Source organism: Nesoenas mayeri, assembly GCF_963082525.1.
Source record: "Nesoenas mayeri genome assembly, chromosome: 23".
NCBI classification, from domain to species: Eukaryota; Metazoa; Chordata; class Aves; order Columbiformes; family Columbidae; genus Nesoenas; species Nesoenas mayeri.
In genome coordinates, this window is record NC_137574.1 from 1,216,997 (window position 1) to 1,237,582 (window position 20,586).

Sequence of the window (20,586 nt, forward strand, 5' to 3'; positions counted from 1 at the left end):
GAGCAGAGGCTGCTGGAGGGAACGCTGATGATGGCGGCACCTCGAGGGTGCGGGGAAAAGAGGAGGATTAGTAAAGCCCTGGATCGTGCTGTGCTGGGTCCTACTCCGAGGAGCTGCTGTTTGCACCCCCTGGGTCAGTGGGGAGAGGTCTCTGGGGGAGCAAGCTCTAGGTTGGGCTGTCAGGACCCTTCTGTGTGATCTCCCTTGTGACACAGCCTGCTCTGCCCGTTGTCTGCTCTCTTTTTCCCTGTCTCGCTGCCATGGTGCAGCTGCAAGAAACCCCTGGAAAATGCTATATTATTGGAATTAAGTCCAGCTTGTGGATTCAGGCCCTTCCCTGAGCGCAAGTGTAAGTGCCATGAGAGAATGAGGGAGCATCAGATATTAAGAGTGAGATGAGCTGAAACACTGAGGATTGCTGCTTTTGCAGCACACTTTATTTAATAAATCTTATTCTGTGTAATTAGATCAGAGGGGTCTGTTTGCTGTAGTAGGATGGGTGTCTTCATGGCCAGCCGCAGCAGGAGCAGCTGGTATCAAACACGAGACCGTCCTGGGAGCTCTGCACCAACCTTTCACCATTAACGCAGTTATAGAAGTTGCTCCTGTTGGCTGGACTTGCATAGATGTTGTTTTAACTACGGAGAGCATCTTCCTCTGGCTTTACAAGGATCTTATAGTCAGCGGCTGGGTGCTATCAGCAACTAAAATATCCAACAGTAGGTGTCAATGTTGCTTGCTCTTCCGAGCCCTGTCGATGCAGTGAGTACTTTTCCAGCTCTCCTATCAAGAGCTTTGGTGATATGGCTGGTCTCTCAATGGCTTAACAGCCTTTAATGGCAGAGCTGTCCTTGGGGGCTGCTGAGCTGCTTGGGAAATTGTCCCACTCTCTTCACTTCAGGAATCTGACTGAGAATTAAGGAAATACGGCTGCAGAGCCAGTGGCCATACATGTGAATATCTGGCTCCGCATCCAGCTGGGTATGTGTACGCGTAAGTTACTGCCACTATAACCCCATGCCTGTAAATGGAGTCCTGAAAAGGGGTCTGTGCTACCTCCAAGTCACGTAACGCTCAGACGTGTCCTTCACTGTGCGCACATGGAGCTGCTGGTGGCCGGTGTAATAATATCTGCGCAAAGAGGAGACAGCTGGAGCCTGTGGGTCTGGCGTCTGCTCCGCTGCCCGGCTGAGAGCTTGGAGAGTGATTTGGGAGCTGTCCTGCTCCAAATCCCTTTTGTTCTCCTAAACAGGTTGTTTGGTGTAGCTGAAAGGCTCATGTCGCTGCTGCTGGGAGAACCGTCCTGCACGCAGCCCGGGCCGCGGAGCCGGCACCGCGACCTGCGGCGTAACGTGCTCTGTGCGGGAGGTGTCTGCCATCTGTTCCTGCTCAGACTCACAGCAAGAAATGAGGAGCTTTAAAGCTCCTCAGATTTCCTCCTCCAGAAGACAATCACATCGTGTAGGTGTTGGGCTGGGACTGGGTGTTCAGGGCACTTCGCCTGTACGGGACAGCCAGGAGAGATTCAGATCTCTCTGATTCTTACGACACCGGCGCATTTGTTTAAAGATCTCTGGTTTAAAGCCTGTTTTCCCCAGTGCTAACTCCTTGTTGCAAAGGCTGGATCTGTTCTGCTTCACACATCTTCCATTTGATTTCCCTTCCCTCCACAGCTCATTGAGTGGAACTAAAGAACTGCTGATTTTCAGATACCAACCATTCCCTGCCCCCCGGGGGAAATTCTTGCCTTCTGCATGTACATTCCCAGAAATATCATCCGTGACTCACGCTGATTACGAAATGCTGCAGCCATTTCCCTGGCTGCTTCCACGGAGCGTCATCGTTTATTCACCTTCTGTCCCCAGGTATATTTTATAAGGATTTAGCAGAGTTCTTTTCATGAGGAATTTGATGCAGTACTGCAATCAGCCATTGCATATTCTTCCCTTACAGCACATCTTTCATCTTTCCTTATTCTCTGTTGGCACTAAACTGCTATAATTAGGTGCTGTAAACAAATCTCAAGCTTCTCTGATGTTGTGAAACACTCGAACTTGATTTCTGGCCATCCTGTTCCTCAAATAAACCTTGACTCTGCACTGCAGGCATCTTACGAATATTGCCTGGTGATCAGGACTGAGGCGGCGCGCTCACCCACTCTCCCAGTGAAAATGGGGCTCTCGGTGCCGAGGGACGGGCGGCAGATCCTTCCACCTGCCCTTGTATCCAAGTGTTAGCCCCAAGAATTATTTCCTGGTCCGTTGGCAAGTGAGGACAGGCCTTCGGAAGGGGGCATGTGTGCATAGGATACAGATTCACAGGCTGCTGCCTTGCACATAAACATCTGTGCCCAAGTGCAGGTGTGTGCAGGTGGGCAAAACATACTGCAGAAAAGCTGTGTATGCATGAACAAACATGCACAGGGCTGTCACTTCAGCTAAGGAAATATCACGTGAAGAATGCTTTGTTTCAGCTGCTCTGGATTTTTCTTCCTCTGTTTTTATGCACCTTTTGTCACATGCACATTTTTATAGTCTGATCTTTTCAAAATTGGATTTATTAAAGTACGTAATCTTCAAAACCCCACTTGAGATTGATAATGCACATTAGAGTCTAAACTATTATAATCTATTATTTAGAAAACTATCAGCAGCAGGCATGCAGATCTTGAACTCCTTGCAGAGAGGATCCCAGCGGCAGGTTCAGTCGGGCTGCTCCCTGCAACGTGACCGGTTTTCCCCATCCATCTCACCCTGACAATCCCCATTATCTGTGAGGCAAGAACCAGCTGCCCTGAATTGCAGCTGAGGGCGCTGGGTGCTGGTCCATCCCGCAGTGCTGCGCACCGAGCCGGGTGCTGCCGTGTGCCCAGCGTCCTGCGTCCGCATCCCGCGTCCGTGGGGTCCAGATGTGAGCGGTAACTTGGAGCAGGGCTACGGGAACTGCCTTTGGGCTTGTCCTTTTTCCTCGGAACCCTTCAGAGGAGGCTCTGCCCCCACAACAGCACCCCAGCTCATCTAATTACTGACTAAGCTCCTTTCCTGGTTAGCTGACATCTGCCCATTGCCAATTAATCCTTGTTCACAAGCTCAGTAACCTGAGCCATCTGTATAGGTAAGAGAGATAAGCTTCCCATTAAACATTTACAGGATATAACAAGAGAGTATTGAAGCAACTGTTGCTGAGACAACCCAGGCGAGTGTCTGCGCGCCGGGAGGAGCTGACCCTGCGCCTCCAACCGCCTCGCGGCCGTCGAACCAGAAAAATACAGGGGTCTAAACATGTACGTGGACCGTCACACGCCCCCAGAAGGGTACGTGGTCCTCTCGCTTATGTCTGTGAACACTCTCGCTAGCATGGTGAAGGTTTTTAAAATAATTCAATAGCATAATTCAATAGCATTTGGGGCCCTAGAAGTTTGAGCAACCAAATAGCCTTTAAATAAAACATTCACCACTGAAGCAGCAGCTCGAGATGCTCTTTAACCTCAAACGCTTAAAATAGCTCAGGAGTCGGTGTGACCACCCACCCCCAGTTCAGCTTTCCTGAAACGTGCCCTGAAGTCTCGGCAGAGACCTTATCTGTGTCCCCAAGCTTCATCAGTTACTGTCCTTGTTTTTAAAGAGCAGTTTTGTTTCAAAATCTTGCTGGAATGGGTTTTATCTTGCAGAGCATCTTCTTGTTTCCCCATTCAAGGTTTCCATCTCGGGGCTGGCACAGAGAACAAGATCCCGTTCCCCTAACAGCAATCAGTGCCAACAGAGGGGTGAAGCCTTGCCTACAAACCTTTCTGAGCAGTGAGGGTGCACGCAGGGAGGGTGTACGCAGGGTGTACTCAGCGGGGACGTGCACACCGTGGTTCTGAGCCCGGGTCCAGCGCAGGCACCTCTGTGCTGGCTGGCGAGTTGCTGCTTGTATAGAGTTCGTTCGGAGCAGCTTGGGAGAGCTGCAGCTTCTCCTTCCCTCTGCTCAGCCCTGTCTAAAGCCAGACCGCATTTCACAAGCCCCAGTCTCTGCTGGCTGGTGCCACTCGAAGCAGAATCATCAAATAATTCTGAATATTGCCGACATGAGTGAAAAGCCAGGTAGGCTGGGGACTGTGGCGAACTTGAAAGCAGTAAAAGTGAAGTTCATCAAAGAAACTCCCAATGACTCACTGCACTGCGGGCCCCGCTGCAGGGAGGGCAGCACGGGGCTCTGCGCAGCTCCGCGTGGGAGCGGGGAAGTCGGAGGAGGGCATTGTCCTGGTTCATCTGCTGTTCGTATCTCTCAGCATGGGGAGGGACTTTCCTGGGGCTGCTCTGGGGCAGAGGCTGCCAGGGGGGTTTGGAGTGGAGGAGGGAGTGGAACAGAAGCGTGTGGGTGATAGTCTCTTGCAACAGCAATAATTTCTCCTCGTGGATCAGACACGGCGAGGGGGGGTGTGGAGGGGCTTCACTTCATTTTCCTGACTATTTTACCCACAGGGAAATGAATTCACCGTGTCCAGCCCGCGGCTGGGACAGAGCCACCCGTGCGTGGACCCGTGGTGCTCTCTGTGCCTCTCTGCCTTCCCCAGATCCTTCCAAGCATCCACGTATGTGCCTCTCACCAGCAGCCCTTTGTTGCCATGCCAGCCTCTATAAAGACTTTAAGCTCCGCCGGTGCCCACTGCAGCACCACAACCCCCGGCTGCGGAGCCGGCGCCCGGTTTTGTCGCCGAGGCGCGCGGCAGGCCGGCTCGCCTTGTTTGGAAGCGCGGCTCTGGCCGTCGCGCCCGCTCTGCCGCGCAGGGTTCGCGGTGGCGCGGCCGTCTCCGACGTCACATGTTTTTGAGAAGCTCTCGCCAGCTTCCTGCCGAGGAGCCGGTGCTGCTGACGTCTGCGGAGCCGGCCACGTCAGGCACGGCCGCCGAGGGAAGCGCGGTCCTTTTTTGGGTGCAGACGAGAGCAGAGTCTATTGGCCCGAGCGCAGCAGAGGGCTGAGATTCGGGAACAGCTGGGCTCTGTCAGTAATTTAGCACTAAGAGCTTCAACAATACCCACGATAAACACACTCCAGGACTGGCAGACCTCCCTCTTTTTTCTTAGCTCAGCACAATATTTTCCTTTCTCTTTTAAAAATGTTATTTCACTGCTGATAATTAATTGGAGTGGAATGCTCTTCCACAGTTATATTTAGATTTTCTCCTCCGACGGCACTCCCCCATCCCAGCTTCTCTAGTGCAGCTGTATTACCCTGCTTTTTGAAACTGAAATTGTCATTTGCCTTCCATAAATCTCGGCAGTGTCGTGTCCCGAGGCAGCACCTGAACTGGGGCACTTTTGGGGGTTCAGAAAGTCTGTGTTTGTGGAGCAGGAGAACTGGGGTGGCCCCGCAGAACTGCTCCCTCCTCCAGCTTCAGCCTGGGGGCTTTCGGGTGCCTGGAATGGGGGACAAACCAGCCCTGGAGCAGAGCACGCTTAAACTGACGTGTTATTCAAAGTGGGTTATATGTACACGTACACATTTGGAAACCTGGGCAGTTTACAATAAGTCGTTAAGATAGGATTAAGTCAAATCCCCACCTGACTGCGCCTCAGCTGCTGGGAGAAGCCTGAGCGAGACACAGCATCATCGCAGGGCTCGTTCCCAGCGTACTCATCCTGCCAGCCAGCGGGGCTGGGCCTTTCTGCCTTCCCGCAGCTCCGCGCCCGGATGCTGCTCCGTTCGGCCGCCGTGCGGGTGGCTGTGAGATAAGCCAGCTCTGCTCCGCGCCTACGTGGCGCAGTCTAAAATAAACAACAAAAGCCGGCTACCAAGGTGACAGAGCTGCGAGGAGGAGATAGTTAATCTGAGAACAGCTCTCCAGCCTTGCATAAACAGCCCCAAATGAAGCACAATTACAGTGCTGCCGCTGTGGGAAACGCTGCTCAGCTGGAAAGTCCCTTTTCCCATCTCAGCCCCGTGCCGGCGCCCCCAGCGCTCCCCGCTCTGGGGGTTGTGGTACCTGGGGTCACACCAGCTCTGCAGCCTGATGGGAGCGGCGCTGCAGACCTGCCCAGCGCGGTCACAGCGCAGGACGCACGGGGACACCGCCAATACTCCTGTTTTTCTCGTGTTGGCCAAGACGCGGTCAGAATCTTCTCTATCCCACGTGTGATGCCTTTCTTTGCATAGTTAGAGCTGCATAAAGTGTAATTAGGCAGCCCCATATAATTAAGACAATTATGTAAGGTAAGCACCCCACAGAGTAATTGTGGCCAATTTTTTGCATACCCAGGGGCACTTACAGGGCCCAAGGTGGCCCTTCAAATGATTGACCTGCTCACATGTCTCTAGAGCAGTCATCCGAGGTGTGTCTGAGGTGGCACCTTTGAAGTGGACGGTATTGTTCAGCTCCTGCTGAGAAAACAGCTGGCTGGACAAGTGCTCTGGTTTAACTCCCTTGTGCAGAAAAGGAGTTTCGTATGGTGTTTCGGTTCTGAAGCAAACTGGAGCCCAGACTGGCTGTGGGGGACCCTTTCTGGCTCTCGAGGAGGGGGTGTCAGCAGCACAAGGGACCTTGTCTGGGACTCAGCAGAGCTGCCCACAGGGCACCTGGTTGCTCTTTGGGTGGACCAGATCCTCGTCTCGCTTGCCAGCAGCACATACGTGTACATCTAGGGTGTTTTCTAATGCATATGTTCTGGTCTGCACAGTTTTCCTCTATGCAATGATCTTTTTTATTTTAATTAAAAGCTCACCCCTTGCAGGAGGGAAAGAAAAGCTTCAAACATGAGAAGACTTGTGGTGCGATCTCAAGCATTGGCAACTTGGAGCTGGAATTTCTAATGGTGGAACAGCGCAGATTGAGTACAATGCGGCCTTGCTAGAAAGAGGGAAAGCGGCCATTTATGGCAGACAAATGTGTACAATTGCCAAGCGAGGGCCCTCCCGGGCTCTGGAGCGGGCAGGGTGAAGGCTGTGAGTTATTATTAGCTGCTTTGCATGGTGAAAGGGGCCTTCAGTTGCCTGGGCTCTGCAAAAGCTGCTTTGCTCAGGAGTGCTCTTGAGAATGAGGGAGCCAAGGCAGGAATTCGAGACCCTTTTAAGGTCTGTTTACTCTTCCAGGCTCTGCAGGTTTCAAGGGCATGTATATGAGGCAAATCCGAAATGGTGATGATGGGGAGAGCTGCGGGCGCAGGAGGAGCGGGAGCCCTGCAGCCCTGCAGCAGGACGGTGCTCACAGGGGATGTTCTGCTGCTCCACGGGGCCGTTTCCCACTGAGTGTCCATGATCTGGGTTCAGAGCAGCCCCTCTGAGGGGGCTGTAAGAAAACACACCGGGGCCTTGTGTTTCCATATGGCTTGTTGCGACACGGAGACTGGAAGGCGATTTTCTCCTTTCTCTCATCCTCTTTGTAGCAGGGGGTGCCTCAGAGCTATGTTTCCAGGCCCTTCCACTCATTAGGAACGCACCTTTTCATGTTCGGAAGTCCCCAGGTGCTGTTATAATGGGCAGTGAGGCTCCACGTGCATCAGGAAACTGAGGCACGTACTGGGACAAAGTGAGTTGCCTTTGCGAAGCCGGAGCAGGCGAGTGGCAGCAGCGGAACCAGCCCCACCGTGTGCGACACCGCGGGCTGCGCTCAGCTGGTACCGGAGCCGCTGGGGACGCCGCCAACAAACAACGTGTGACCTGGTCGGCAGGAATCTGGGTTTTGGGGGTACATCTCAGTTCAGTTCATCACAAACCGCCGGCCTGCCCCAGGCGTGCCATTCTGTTTTCCTGTGACTCAGTTTACCTTCTGGGAAATAGAGGAAAAGAAATAGCACCCTGCTTTGCGGGCTGATGTCGGGGGACAGCTGTATTAAAGCCAGGTGAGTCTCGCAGGCCTTGGCACCCCCGGTGCAGGGGGCGAGATGCTGAGCCCGCGGTGCCGGGCGGTGCTGGGCGGTGCTGGCTGCGCAGGGAGGCAGCGGGACGTGTCCTGCTCTAGCAGAGGGACTCCCATCCACCCCTGCCTGGCACTCTGTCCCCTGGCCCGTGCTGCTGTCTCGCTGCTTTCCCAGCTGTGCAGAAGGTTTCCCGACAGAGCCCCGCGTATCACTCACTCAGCACGGCCTCAGCCAGGGCTGGGTAAGGGAAGGGGAAAGTGGGTCATTGTTGTCCTTGTTTTTCCAACCCTTTTGTTTCCTGAGGAATGTGGCTGCAAAGCCCTGCTGCCAAAGCCTCTCTCCAGCGTCCTGCTCCGAGGGTAGCTCTTCCTTGGGGGGGAATTACGCCAACAAGTGAGCTGCACATTGTTTCTTTTACAACCACGTAGCTGTTGCCCTTGTGGCACAGCTCAGCCCCGTCTCCACCCTCCCACACGCCGTGGCATCGCAGATGCTCTGTGTTTGCTCTGCACAGCCTTTGGCTCTGTCACCTCGTGGGGAACAGCGTCCGTGCGCTGGATTTCCAGTCGCTGTTCTTGGCATGTCTCAGACACCGTGTTTGTTTCTGGTGCTGAGAGAGCCCAGACAGCTGCGCTGACCTCGCTGTGGGACACGGGGACATAGCTGGCTGGGGTGGGAGTGGGACCGTCCCTGCCATTACTGGGGCAGGGCTGGGGTATAACTGGGTGCCCAAAAGCATCAATTAGACTGTGAGCTGGTGCTGAGCGTGTGCAGGACCATCACTCGCAGGAGTTCTGGGGAACACCGGTCATTGGGGTGGACTGAAGCCACTTGGGCCAGGGTGGCTGGTCCCTCAGCATCATCTGTGCTCTAGCACAGCCCCTGGGGGCAGGTCTGGAGCCATCACATGCCTGGGAGACCCCAGAGCAGCCTCCTGGAGACTGTTTCCAGGATATTGAAGTTATGTTTAGCTTAAGCAGGTTTAAATGTGCCTGCTTCATTCCCAGCCTAGCTTCTGCATGAAGCTCCTGGGCTTTCATAAAGCCGAGACCAAAGTCCTGAGCAGAAATTGAGCAATAGATCAAGGCCTTGGACAGGCACAAGGTCTGACCTGAAAACGGCTCAGGAATCCAGCCCTCACCTCCTGCCCCCAAATGTACACAGATAAAATCATGACTCCAATTCCTCTAAATATGAGTGGAAAGATGCCCCCAGAGACTCTGCTGGAGCTTTCGCTGTTGCTGAAATGCAGAAATATGAAGAGAGAGCTTATGTGCTGCTTCTATGAGTAATAAATGTGGCTCTAACCTGAAATTTGGTATCCGAACCGAGATGCACTCTGTATGCAATCCAAAGCCATGCCTAAACCCAGATTTCTGAGTAAATGACCCCTACTTTAATAAGCGGCCAACTTCCTCGCTGGGCGCACACACCCTGGCAGCGCAGGGCGAGCTCCAGATATCTGCTCGGCTCCAGCCGCCCTGACTTTCTTACACAACAAAACTTTCTGTGGGATTTCTGCAACACACAGAGTGCAGAAAACCACATCTGTTTCTCTGCAAGGCAGCGAGCAGACGAACAAGGCAGCGACCCGCAGGTGCTGATCCCGGCTCTGCCCGGCGCTGATGCTCTGCCGGCCTTTGGCGCTGCCTGCAAAGGGTTTGTGTTGTGGTGGGGAGAGTGCGCTGGGCGCAGGCGAAATTGCGGATAGTGAGGTTTGCAAAGCCCGGGCGGTGGGTGTGTGTGGTACACCCTGTGCCAGCCACCCCCTGCCCAGCTGCAGCGCCCACCAAAACCCAACTAGCTGCCTTTGCCAGGGCGGGCGAGGAGTCCTGGGTTCCTGGGAACAGCCCGGAGCAGCCCTGCCGAGTCCACCTGCTGCCCAGGAGGGATCAACCTGCCGCTTGGGAAAGGGCACCACCCAGATCTAAGCCCTTGCAGGGTGTTGCCCTGCTTTATCTGGGCCGTCGTCGTGCGCTAATTGATGTTTGCAGGGCTTGGGAGGTTTGCTGGGCTCTGGGAAGCACTGAGTTCTTTCATATTTGTGGGTGTAGCCTGAGAAGAACCCCAAGGACCTTCTCCCAGTGTCCCTCCTCTCCCACGCTGGGGCCTGGACCATCCACACGCCGCAGCTCTCGCTGGCTGTGAGACAAAAGTCCCCCCATAGATTTGCACTCTGGACATATAGACTGGGCAGAGCTTTGCCTGGAGAGCAGCTATAGGTTGTGTCTGACATAATCCATGCTGTGAAGTTGAGCTGGGGACCAAGAAGGGGCTGGTGGGGAGGGGGAGGAGGGGAAGGCAGATCCATGTGGCCGATCCATCGCCTGGGATGGTGATGAGATTCTGGAGATCACCCCAGCCAGGTCAGCTTGCCACAAACCAGAGCCGGCCAAGATCTGGAAGACCTAAAGCTACTTCTATTCTCTTTTGTCAAGCAGCATCTGCTACGCTGGGTCTTTGAAGTCTCTGTGGGACTGGCTTGATCTCTTCAGCCTTGTGGAAAACACAGAATTACCCAGAAAGATTTTGTTTTCTGTTCAACACTGTGTGTCCTATAAAACCACCAAGCAAAGAACACTGTGGTGGCAGCTCAGGGCTCTGATGCCGCAATAGAAATTGCTTTAATCCATAAGTGTCCCCTGCTCTTCTCCTCTCAAGTGTGGGTAAACCAGCTGCTCTTCACAGGCTTTCAGAAAACACATTTGAGCCAGCAGAGACCTCAGGCAGGGCCGAGATGTCGAGCTGGCTCCGAGCAGGGTCACTCGATTCACTTACCAGCTGCTACAGCAACAGTGCCTTTGGTGCCCTCGCCTTTGTTTTCTGCCGATGATCGGGGTTGCTATGGTGCAGCAACACACGTTATCCTGCATTAATGCTTTATAAGCAATAATGGCAGATTTCGGCGGTGTGCTGCTTGGCAGCTCGTCCAGCATTGCTCCCCGGCTGAGCTGGACTTTGGCAGACGAGTCACATTCTCACCACCTAAAAAATCCCGGCTTGTGCTTTCGGCCAGAGGGTTGTGGGGTTTTTGTTTTAACTTCTCATTTCTAAGAAAAGAAAAGTCCCGTTTTCGTAGCATGGCTGCACGTCAGTGACGGGTGAAACCCCTGTATATAACCCTCCAGCCTCGCGTAGCAGGAATGGTGTGAGATAGACCCGAGCTGGCCGGGCAGAACGTCGGCCCCTCGCCCTGTGGCCGCAGCAGCCCAGGGGAGGGCCCTGTGCCTCGGCTTTGTGGCTCCCAACAACACACAGCATCTCCTGGGCTCGGTTTCCTGCCGTGCTGCTTGTCTGTCTGTCTGTCTCTCCCACGTTAGACCATAGCTCCTCACTTCATGTGGTTGTTCATGTGTGTCTTTGCGGTGCTTGTGTGTTGTCGGTGGGTTTGCCTGTTCCCAGTTGTGGGGAGGGAAATCATGCTTTGACCAGAGCCGGTATTTAGTCTGGGACTTTCCAGAGGGGCAAAGAGCAGCGCCCGGGTAGGCAGACACACCCCAGGGTGCTGCGATACGGGTGAACTACCGAGGGGCAGTTTGCGCACGTCGGTGTCTCACGTGTGTTGTTGACCCTGTGCAGGAGGAAGATGTGACTGCCAAGGGCTGGCGAAGGGCAGGAGCGGGACAAGCACTGCTGCTCCTTGCTCCATTTCCAAGATTGAGACAGGGCTCGGGACTCTATTATCTCATTAACTAACGAGCCTGTTGCAGGCTTTGCAGCTGACAAGGTTCTCTGGACCTGAGTGTGCAAACACCTCCATCCCCACCTGCTCCGCGTCCGCTGCCGTGGCGAGCGCTCCGCTGGGCCTTTTCTCTGGTCCCCATCTACCCTCTCGAGCTTTGCTCCACAGGAACAGAGGTGGGCGAGGGCAGTGGCATCCTGCAGAGAGGATGTGGAAATAAACAATAACCAAATGCAAAGAAAGAACAGGAAACCATCTCTGAAATCAGCATGAGGTCATCTGCACACCTTCCCCAAGGAGGCGGCTTCAGGAGGAGCTGTAGGCTGAGCCTTTGTCTCTGGCCGATAATACTGAGCGTTGAACACATGTCCTGTTGCACAAGACGCTGGGCAGTGTGGGTTCAGCAAGGAGCTCGCAGGGCTAGTTGGAAAATTAGGTCCAAAGTCCTAGGGAGCTTGAATAAAAAGCAACTCTTTCTACTAGTGTCTCCCTTGAGTACAGCAGTGTTTGCTTCCTAAAATACTTCTGAACAGATGTGACATTCGCAGTGGGTCAGATGGGTTGTTTTCCATGAGGAAACATGGCATGAAGCAAGGAAAGTGGATCAGAGGGAGGTTGTTCTGCAAAAGACGGCTCCTGGGGACCGCGCGGTCCCTCGCTGGAGCCCTGGGCTTGGGCTGCAACCGCCACCGTGTTAAATGCCGTGGGGAAGAGCATCCAGCTCTCAGTCCACACACAAATCTGCTCAGAAGCTGAGGGGAACACTCAAAGCTTCCTGATAGTCTACGAACGAAACTGCCCGGACATGCCCAAAATGTGTCGGGACATGTCCCCAAATCCCAAGGCACAAGCTGGGGAGTCAGGTTACAGGCGACACAGCCGGAACAAAGGACCGAGCTGACAAAAGACATTCAGGCACCAAAACAAGTGGCGAGGTGCTTGGCGAAGCCCAGCGCCACGAAGTCATGCGGGATGATAAGCTGCTCAGCCCGCTGGAAGAGGCGACGTGCTGGTCCCGACCGAGGTCCGGGCCAGCGGGGCCGGTACGTGCTGCGGAACATGGTCCGATGCAGCAGCTCACAGGTTAACAGGCTTTGTTTTCTGTCCCTGTCCTCCCTCTCCCCCCTCAGCTGCATTTCACACGGTTCAGTCACAGCCTTATTTCACAACTGCGTGTTTTGAAAGGACTTATTAGCTCTAAGTGTAGGCTGGGCTTAAGACTCTTGTTTTATTGTTTACCCTGCCTGCTAGGCCTGTTTCTGGGGTCAGACCCAGGTTACCTATTACAGCTGTGATTAAACATATAGCCCAGCTTACCCCTGGGTTTTTTTCCCCTTAAATTCCCAGCGATTGTGCTGAGCGGGTGTCAGCACCAGGTGGCTGCTGGCACTGCCCTCACCATTGTCTGTGCCTTGTCCGGCAGAGACAGATAATGAGATTTGAACCGGCTCAATACGTCTCGTATTTTTACAGTTCAGAACTGTTCCCAGACACTTGGGTCTGGTTTTTCTCTTCTTACAAAGAAAGCCAGCCCTTGGCTTCCCGAATCCACAGAAAAACCCTTAAAATCCTTCTCAACCTCTAGGGTAATGGGGGGGAACATCGGGGAGAAGTGACAGCTAATTTAGCAATGTGTGGGACACGTCTGATCGGGGTGGGGGGGATCTGAATGTTAATTCTGCGTAGCTATGTGACTGGTGATAAGGGGGGTGTGAATTCACACCGTGGCTGTTCTGACGGGCGGCTCGCCGCCTCTATTCGAGGACAGCTCGACATCGGGTTGTGTGTCTCATGCTTCCTGAACTTCAGCCCAGCAGAATGAACGAGATGTCGTCACCCCCAAAAAACCTGACGAGTCCGAGCGCAGCGTGGGAACAGCCGCCTTCTAGGTGTATGTAAAACACCGAGCTGCTGACTCTTGAAAAGGCCCCGTGAGCAGCTTGGGCTGTCCGTGCGGAGCTTTAACCCTTGACTGGAAGCCAAATGTTCCCCTTTTATTGTAAAATTTCCAGCTCAACTGGTTTGGAACCTCATTTGGATAAACAGGGCTGGGGTGTTTGAAGGCCTATCTGAACTCCTGGTTCCTGTCAAACCAGTTACAACCCTAGTCTGGCCAATTGCTATGGGGAGGTTTATTGGGTTCTGGTTTTTTGTTTTGCTTTGTGTTTTTTTTAAATTGAAATCTAAATGCTCTGAGCCATTTCCAGCTAAACACAGGGCGGAAACTGATCTAGCCAGAACAGAATTAAAACCAGCTCTAACTTCTCTTTTTTTAAATGAATTTTATTTTCTAATTGTTTGTTTACTCTGTAACTCCTCAAAGCAATTTGCAAACATGTATTAAGTCTTATGCCCTGTCTTTAAGGCTGCAGTCTTGTAACAGGGCCAGAAATTATGGGCACGTAACCCGCTTAGAGGTCCTTGAGCTCCACAGGAAATCTCTTATTGGGAGGGCTTAACGAAGACAATCTGATTTTGGAGACCAGGGCCTGTGTCAGACCATATGAACACACACAAGACAAAGGCCCTAAGCCGTGCGAACCCGGCCTGGAGAGAGACGATGATTAAGAATAAATGGAGGATCTGAATTTGGAGAATGGTGCCACCACTTATTTCATCCCCTCGCGGAGCCGGGGGAACCAGGGGAACCTGCTCGCCGGGGCTGGGTCATCGGCAGTGCTTGCTGAGCACTGTTAGCCCTAATGGCAACCCAACCGCACTCGCCATTAGTGCTATTCTTGGCAGGCTGGAGGGCAGGACGGCTCTTGCTCCAACCCAGTGACTCAGGACTGGGTGATCCCATCCACTGTGATGTGTTGGTGGGGAAACGAGCCCTTTTCCCTGCTCTCTGCTGACACCGCAAGCTCTGCTCGAGCCTCCTGTGCTTTACAACAGTAGAAAACCAGTTTATTTTTGCTTTGGCTTTTCCTGAGGTATTTGTATGCAGGTGTCTTCTACCAGGATGGTTTTGCTTGCTTCCTAATTTTGTGCATCCTCTTCCCGGGGCCTCCGGCTGCTGCCACAGGACAAATAACCCCCCCGCACTGTGCTGTGCTCTGTGTTTCACATGCACCCGTGTGCTCTTTCATGTGTGTTGCTGATTTAACAACAACAAAAAAAAGTCCTTAGACTTTAATCCTTGGGTTTATTTCAAAGCTTACAAAGGAAAATCTGGTTTATAGCGAGAGATTTGCTTGATTCCTTGTGCTCTGTGGATGAATGGGGTGGCAGATGGAGGGGGGGAGGACTCGGGGACCCCTTGGCTCTATCTCCTTGCTGGGCTGACCCTGCTCTGTGCCTGCTGCCCAAAGCTCTTCCTTTTAAGCTGCACAGAACACAAAATGGGGTCAGCACAGACCTCTGCTTGGGCAGGATCTCTTACAGCCACCTCTTCTAGGGTGGATACGAGCTGTGATAAGGGGGAGCTGTGATATGGGGGAGCTGTGATAAGGGGGAGCTGTGATATGGGGGAGCCGCGCTGGAGGGGAGCGCCGCGGTGAGCTCGCTGTGCCAGCGCCGGCAGCGGCGCGGTGGGAACGGCGATGGCTCAGCCTCCGCGGGGCTGCACCCCGGGCAGAGCCAAACCCCAATGATCTCATTCCCGGCCTCCGTTTTCTCCAGCTGCACCCACTGGTTGTGGAGATGCTAAATGAGGCCCCGGCCAGAGGAGGAGAAGGCGTTTTCGCTGGGGATCGCATCAGAGCTGCGGCTTCAGATCCTCCCCCGGTGCACGCCAAGAGAGGCATCTGGGGCTGCGAGACAATGGCTTGAAACAATCCCAGTTCTCTGCCAAAGAATATTCATTCAGAAATCCCAGCCTGGTTTGATACTAACTCTCTCATGGTTGATCAAAGCAAAAGCAAGAAAAGAGCTTGGCCTCCTCCTGTTGCTTTAGCTCGGGGCCAGTTTCAGCAGAAGCTGGGCGAGTGCCTTTGTCCCGGGCAGCGTGGCTGGCGGCCGGGCCGGCTGGTGCAGCTCCCGGTTTGGTGTGGCTTTGAGGTGCTGCTGCATCTCGCTGAGCATCAGGGCTGCACCGCTTCTCCTCTCCCCTCCTGCACGGCTGGATGGAGGCAACCGAGGACGCTTGGTTCTGCTCCATGCTTGCCTTGGCTTGCTCACCCTGTTCTGTGATCAGACACGTCCTCTGCGCTGCAGCCACCTCCTCCCGGATCCTGCTCTCCCTCCAGCCCAGCTCTTGGCTGGGGGAGGCACCAGGTCTCGGAGTGTCTGCCCTCGCTCCTCACACACTGAGACAAAAGTGGTTATTGTCGTGTTCCCTCTCACGTCCCTCAGCTGTGCAGGACAGCGCAGGCCGTGGCAAGTTCTCCTGGCATGCTTCAGGGGGCTCTGGGAAGGGTTTGGCCTTGTCCAGGGAACAAAGATCTGTGAATGTGTCTCAGGGAATGCAATTTGGTGATGGAAACCTGTCTGTACACCCCTGGGGGGATGGGAGCCCCATGTAGGGGGCCAGACCCCATCTTGTACTGAAGCCAGGAGGGTAGGAAGGGCGAGATGCTGCGTATGGGTCACTATTACAGCACGGGGGAATGGTCTTTGTCATTCCAGGTCAGCAGAAACGCTGCTCCGCCGATGCCGATCCAGTGACCGGTGCCCATGCTGGGCTGATGCCCCGGCAGAAGTGCATGGGACCCCAGGGCCACCAGCTGTTGGGGACACCCTTCCTCTGCACCAGCTCCCGTTAGCTGCACTGTTTGTTCCTCAGTCCGTTGTGGTTTTGGTGACTTGGCAATGGCTTGGAGGGGACGAGCCTTTGCTGCACCCTCCCGAGGCGTCACGTCTGTTACTGGAACTGGCCCGTGGACTCACTGCTGGCGGGGAGGGGTTGGAAACCTGACCCTGGTGCTCTGGGGTTCCCTGCAGCGGCCGGGGCGCTGGGCTGCGGGGAGCAGCGGGTCCGGGCTGGCGTCCCACACACCAACAGCACCCGGAGACCCGCTGTGGGGACCGGGAGCAGCCGCGGGACCCCGACACCGGCTTCCACGGGCCGGCAAAGGGCACCTGGGCCGATCCGGGATCGGGAGGGGGTTTCCACTGCTCAGGAACCTCGGGGAGCCCTTTCCCTGTGCTCCTGCCCCCACGACCCACGTCCCGAGGGTCACCTCGAGCACCCGCTGCCAGGGACCCCCGATCCCCCCGTGACTCCGGGAGCCCACGGGTGCCGCAGCGCCAGGGCTGAGCGGGGGCCTCTGCCCTGGAGCAGGGGGGTGCCGAGAGCTCGGGGGGGACGAGCCCGGGCCCTTTCCTCCTTTCCTCCTCCTCCTCCTCCTCCTCCCAGGTCAGCCCCAAAAATAACCCTCCGGTAACCGCCCCCCCCGCCGCTATTGTCACCGCGGCGGCGACGTCAGTCCTTCCAGTGCGCTGAGGTCAGGCGCTATTTGCATACGGCGCCCGCTCCGCCAATGGGAGCCGCCGCGCCGATGACGCCTCCCCGGGCTGCCCTATAAAAAGGCGGCGCGGAGCCGCCGGCGCAGACCGATCGGAGCCGATCGCCATCGCCCGGCAGCGCCGGAGCCTGGAGCGCGACATGAGCCAGAGCCAGCGCCGCGGGCCCCGCGCCGACATGGTGCCCGAGATCGCCGCCGCCGTGGGCTTCGTGTCCAACCTGCTGCGGACGCGGGGCTGCGTCAGCGAGCAGCAGCTGCAGGTCTTCAGCGGAGCGCTGCGGGAGGCGCTGGCAGGTGAGGCGCGGGCCGGGGAGAGGTCGGCTGGACGGGGAGCAACGGCCGGGCCGAGAACGGCCCGCTCGTGTCTGTTGTCTTGTTATCCCCCTCGGGGCCGGACACCCACTGGTGTCCTTCACGGTGTCCCCTGTGTTGCTCCCAGGACCTGGTGCTCTTCCCTGGGTGCCCATCTGTGTCCTCTTAGATCGGGCACCCATCTGTGCCCTTCCCTGACACCCAGTGGTGTCATCATCGATGCTGGATGCCTATTAGTGCCTTTGCCTGAGTGCCCACCCATGTCCCTCGGGACTGGCAGGCATCTGTGTGTCTCCTTGGGCACCCCCCTTTGTCCTGGGGGGGTCCTGTGCAAACTCCTGCCTCAGCCCCTGAAGTGAGCAGATCCCCTGCCCAGTTTTAGGGCTTTGTGCAGCCCATCTGCTTGAAATCCTCCTCACTGGGGCTTGATATAGGTGATCCAAAGCTAGTCTGAGCGCTGAGCCCCTGGCAACAGCTGTGTGTGGGGTCCGGAACTCCCCTCCCCGTGAGTGTGTCTGGGGCTCTGCACTAACTGGGTGGTTCAGGGGTCTCCTCCCCGTTTATCAGCCCTAAGGAGGGATGGTTTGTCTGCCGCTGTGCTGAGATAAGGGGCAGCGACATGCCCCCAAATTTAGAGAGTGACCTGGATGTTACTCTGTGCCTGCGGTGTTCTGTTGTTGGTGATACGGTATCTACCCCGGCCACCCCAGTGCCTGGGCTGAGGAGGTGTTGGGCTCCAGCTGCAGCCCCCGTGGCACCGTCCCGCCTGGGCTTTCTAGGACCTGAAGAGCTGCGCTCCTGCACCCTGGAGCAAGCGGCAGCTGAACAGCTGAGCGCTGGGCTCTGGAGCCGCCGTCTGATGGAGGCAGCCTAAGGAGGACGTGGTTCCCTCTGCCTACAGCGAGGTGTGGGACTCCTCGGGACTACAGGACGCAGACCTCCTCCCGGCTGCTGCTCACCGCTCTTCCCTTCTCGCTTCCCTTGCAGAGCACTACAAACATCACTGGTTTCCTGAGAAACCCTTCAAAGGCTCTGGGTATCGCTGCATCCGGATCAATCACAAAATGGACCCCATTATCTGCAAGGCAGCTAGCCAGATCGGACTCAGCCTCCCGCAGCTCTACCAGCTCCTGCCCAGCGAGCTCACGCTCTGGGTGGACCCCTACGAGGTCTCGTACCGCATCGGGGAGGACGGCTCCATCTGTGTCTTATACGAAGCGACTGCGACGAAACCTGTGAGCTCCTATGGGATGCTGACCTGTAAGAACCAGATGATGTTGGGTCGCACCAGTCCTTCCAAAAACTACATCATGACTGTCTCCAGCTAAATACTCCTCTTGTCCTTACACTGCCAAGACACAGGCTACTGTATACCTCACCTGAGGATCTATTTTTAAGATGAAGAGCTATTTATATTTTTTAAAAAAATCCAAGAAAACCCAGAATTAAAATATTGGGCACTGCTTTGAACAGAAGCGGTGTTCTAGGTGCCTTTTTTAAAGCTGTAGCTTATGAGTTTTTCTTATGAAGCCGATATCTACCTAATTAGTGTTGGATGGCAATTTTGGGCTGGCTTGCTCACTTGGGCAGCTTGGAATGGAGGATGAGAGGGAAGAGCCAGGCTGGGAAGTGTGGCTTGGTGGTGGGAGATGCACAGGTCACCTTGCCATCCTGGTACCCAGCAGTATTGCTGTACCCCTAGTATTGCTGTACTGCTGGAGAAGGGATGAGGGAGTTGCTGTCTTTAACTTCACTTCTCAGCTGGTCTGATCTCTCTGGGGCCTGGACGTAGTGTTGGGGGAACGTCACCTCAGGGCTGGGTGATGCTGGGGACCCTGGGATCCCTCTCCTTTGCTCTCACATCTCTCTGGACCCGCTCACTCCATGAGTGTAGCAGATCTGCTCTGCCCCACTCCCAGCACGAAGCGAGGGGCAGTGTGACCGGTCTTCAGCCCCTCAATTGTTCCTTTATCGATGTCCGTGGAGTGGAGCAAGGCAGAGATGCTCGGGGGCACATCACCAGGATGAATTTTGCAGCTGCTGTGGCGCACTGGAGTGCGGTTTGTTGCTGGTGCACTCCAGACCCCGAAACCAGCACCGAGCGGCTGGGGCTGACGAAGCCTTTCTGCTGAGAGTGGCTCAGACACCAGCCCACGTCCTGCAGCCCACGTCCCGCTCCTGCGCGGCCCCTGTGCCCCAGCGGTCTGGCCTCCTGCAAAAGTTGCCTCATCCAGTGCTGACGACTCGCCCCGTCGCTTCTCCAGAAGAGATGAAGCAACTTCTCCTGTGCCGCAGAGGCGGTGTGTGAGAACCCCCTTTGCCCTGCCTCTGAGAATCAGAAATACCGGGGGTGTCCTCCCCGTGTGGGGATGCTCACGTGCTTTGGTGTCCTAACGTTGCTTTTCAAGTCCCAGCACTTCCCTCTGTTCCCCCAGTGATGAGCGTGTGGCTGTTTCTGGGAGGGTACCCGCTGATACCGTGGGAAGGGGCATCGATTGTCCTGATCTCTCGGTACAGGAGTTGCACAATTAATGCCTGGCCCTGTGCTTTGTCTCTTCAGGTAAAACTCCTCTTGTAGCCCTGATGGTACTTGTGTTTGCGGGGACTCTGCCCCAGTGTTTTTCAGGATTCGGCCCTTAAACTGCTCTGGCAGCTACAAATAGGGTGGGAGCTGAAAGTGCTGCCCTGAGAACTTTACCTGCCTGCTGGGAATGAGCCTTTACCAGGATGTTTTATGTCCATTGCCTTTTTATCCACCAGCTGGTGTTCCTCCAGTGATCCTAAGAGAAGTGACTGGCGAAGCAGGACGCTGACAGTGGTGTTTTAATGAAACTTGCCCAGGTTTGTCCCTCAATGCTCCTTCCAACCTTCCTCTTTCCTGACCGGGCAGCTGTCTGGCATAACCAGAGTTGTTCTTGCCCAGCCTTTGAGTCAAGTTCTCAGACATTTGTGCAATATATTACCAAATCTTGGGTGCTCTGAGAGAGGAAGGAAGCCTCCCATCTGCCGCAGTTCTTAGCTGGTTTCTTCAAAATGCCTATATATATAAAAAAAGCACAGCTTCCCAACTCTGACTACTAATGTGGAAAAGTTCAGATTTTTCTTTTTAAGCTTCAAATCATGAATCCAGGACTGGAAAACCAGCCTCAGTTCTCAAACCCCTTAAAAATGTCAAGTGGTGAGTTATTTGTCCTTGAACAGTAACAGACTGGGCCTCCCAGGCTGCGTCATTTCCCTCTGAGCTTCTGCTCTCAGCGAAGCAGCAGCTGAACCGAAGCGCTGGGGCTTTTCCCTGGGTGAACTTGTGCAATAGGTGACCTCACCAACGGGGGGGTTGGGAGCTTCCCAA

At 55.0% G+C, this 20,586-nt stretch overlaps 1 protein-coding gene across 1 annotated transcript; it reads left to right on the plus strand.

The window, feature by feature from the left end:
* Nucleotides 1–17,025: 17,025 nt before the first annotated feature.
* On the plus strand, nucleotides 17,026–18,744 carry BTG2 (BTG anti-proliferation factor 2). The gene is made up of 2 exons (XM_080358154.1): nucleotides 17,026–17,219; nucleotides 18,225–18,744. The coding sequence occupies exons 1-2, from the start codon at nucleotides 17,066–17,068 to the stop codon at nucleotides 18,563–18,565; spliced, it is 495 nt and encodes a 164-aa protein (XP_080214280.1). The 5' UTR covers nucleotides 17,026–17,065; the 3' UTR covers nucleotides 18,566–18,744.
* The last annotated feature ends 1,842 nt before the right edge of the window (nucleotides 18,745–20,586 follow it).

What these genes read in the sequence shown, in the direction of transcription:
- BTG2 (XM_080358154.1), top strand. Translation starts at nt 17,066, where the DNA reads ATGAGCCAGAGCCAGCGCCGCGGGCCCCGCGCCGACATGGTGCCCGAG. An exon ending in GCTGCGGGAGGCGCTGGCAG is followed by an intron (nt 17,220 to 18,224) that starts GTGAGGCGCGGG and finishes CTTCCCTTGCAG; the next exon opens with AGCACTACAAACATCACTGG.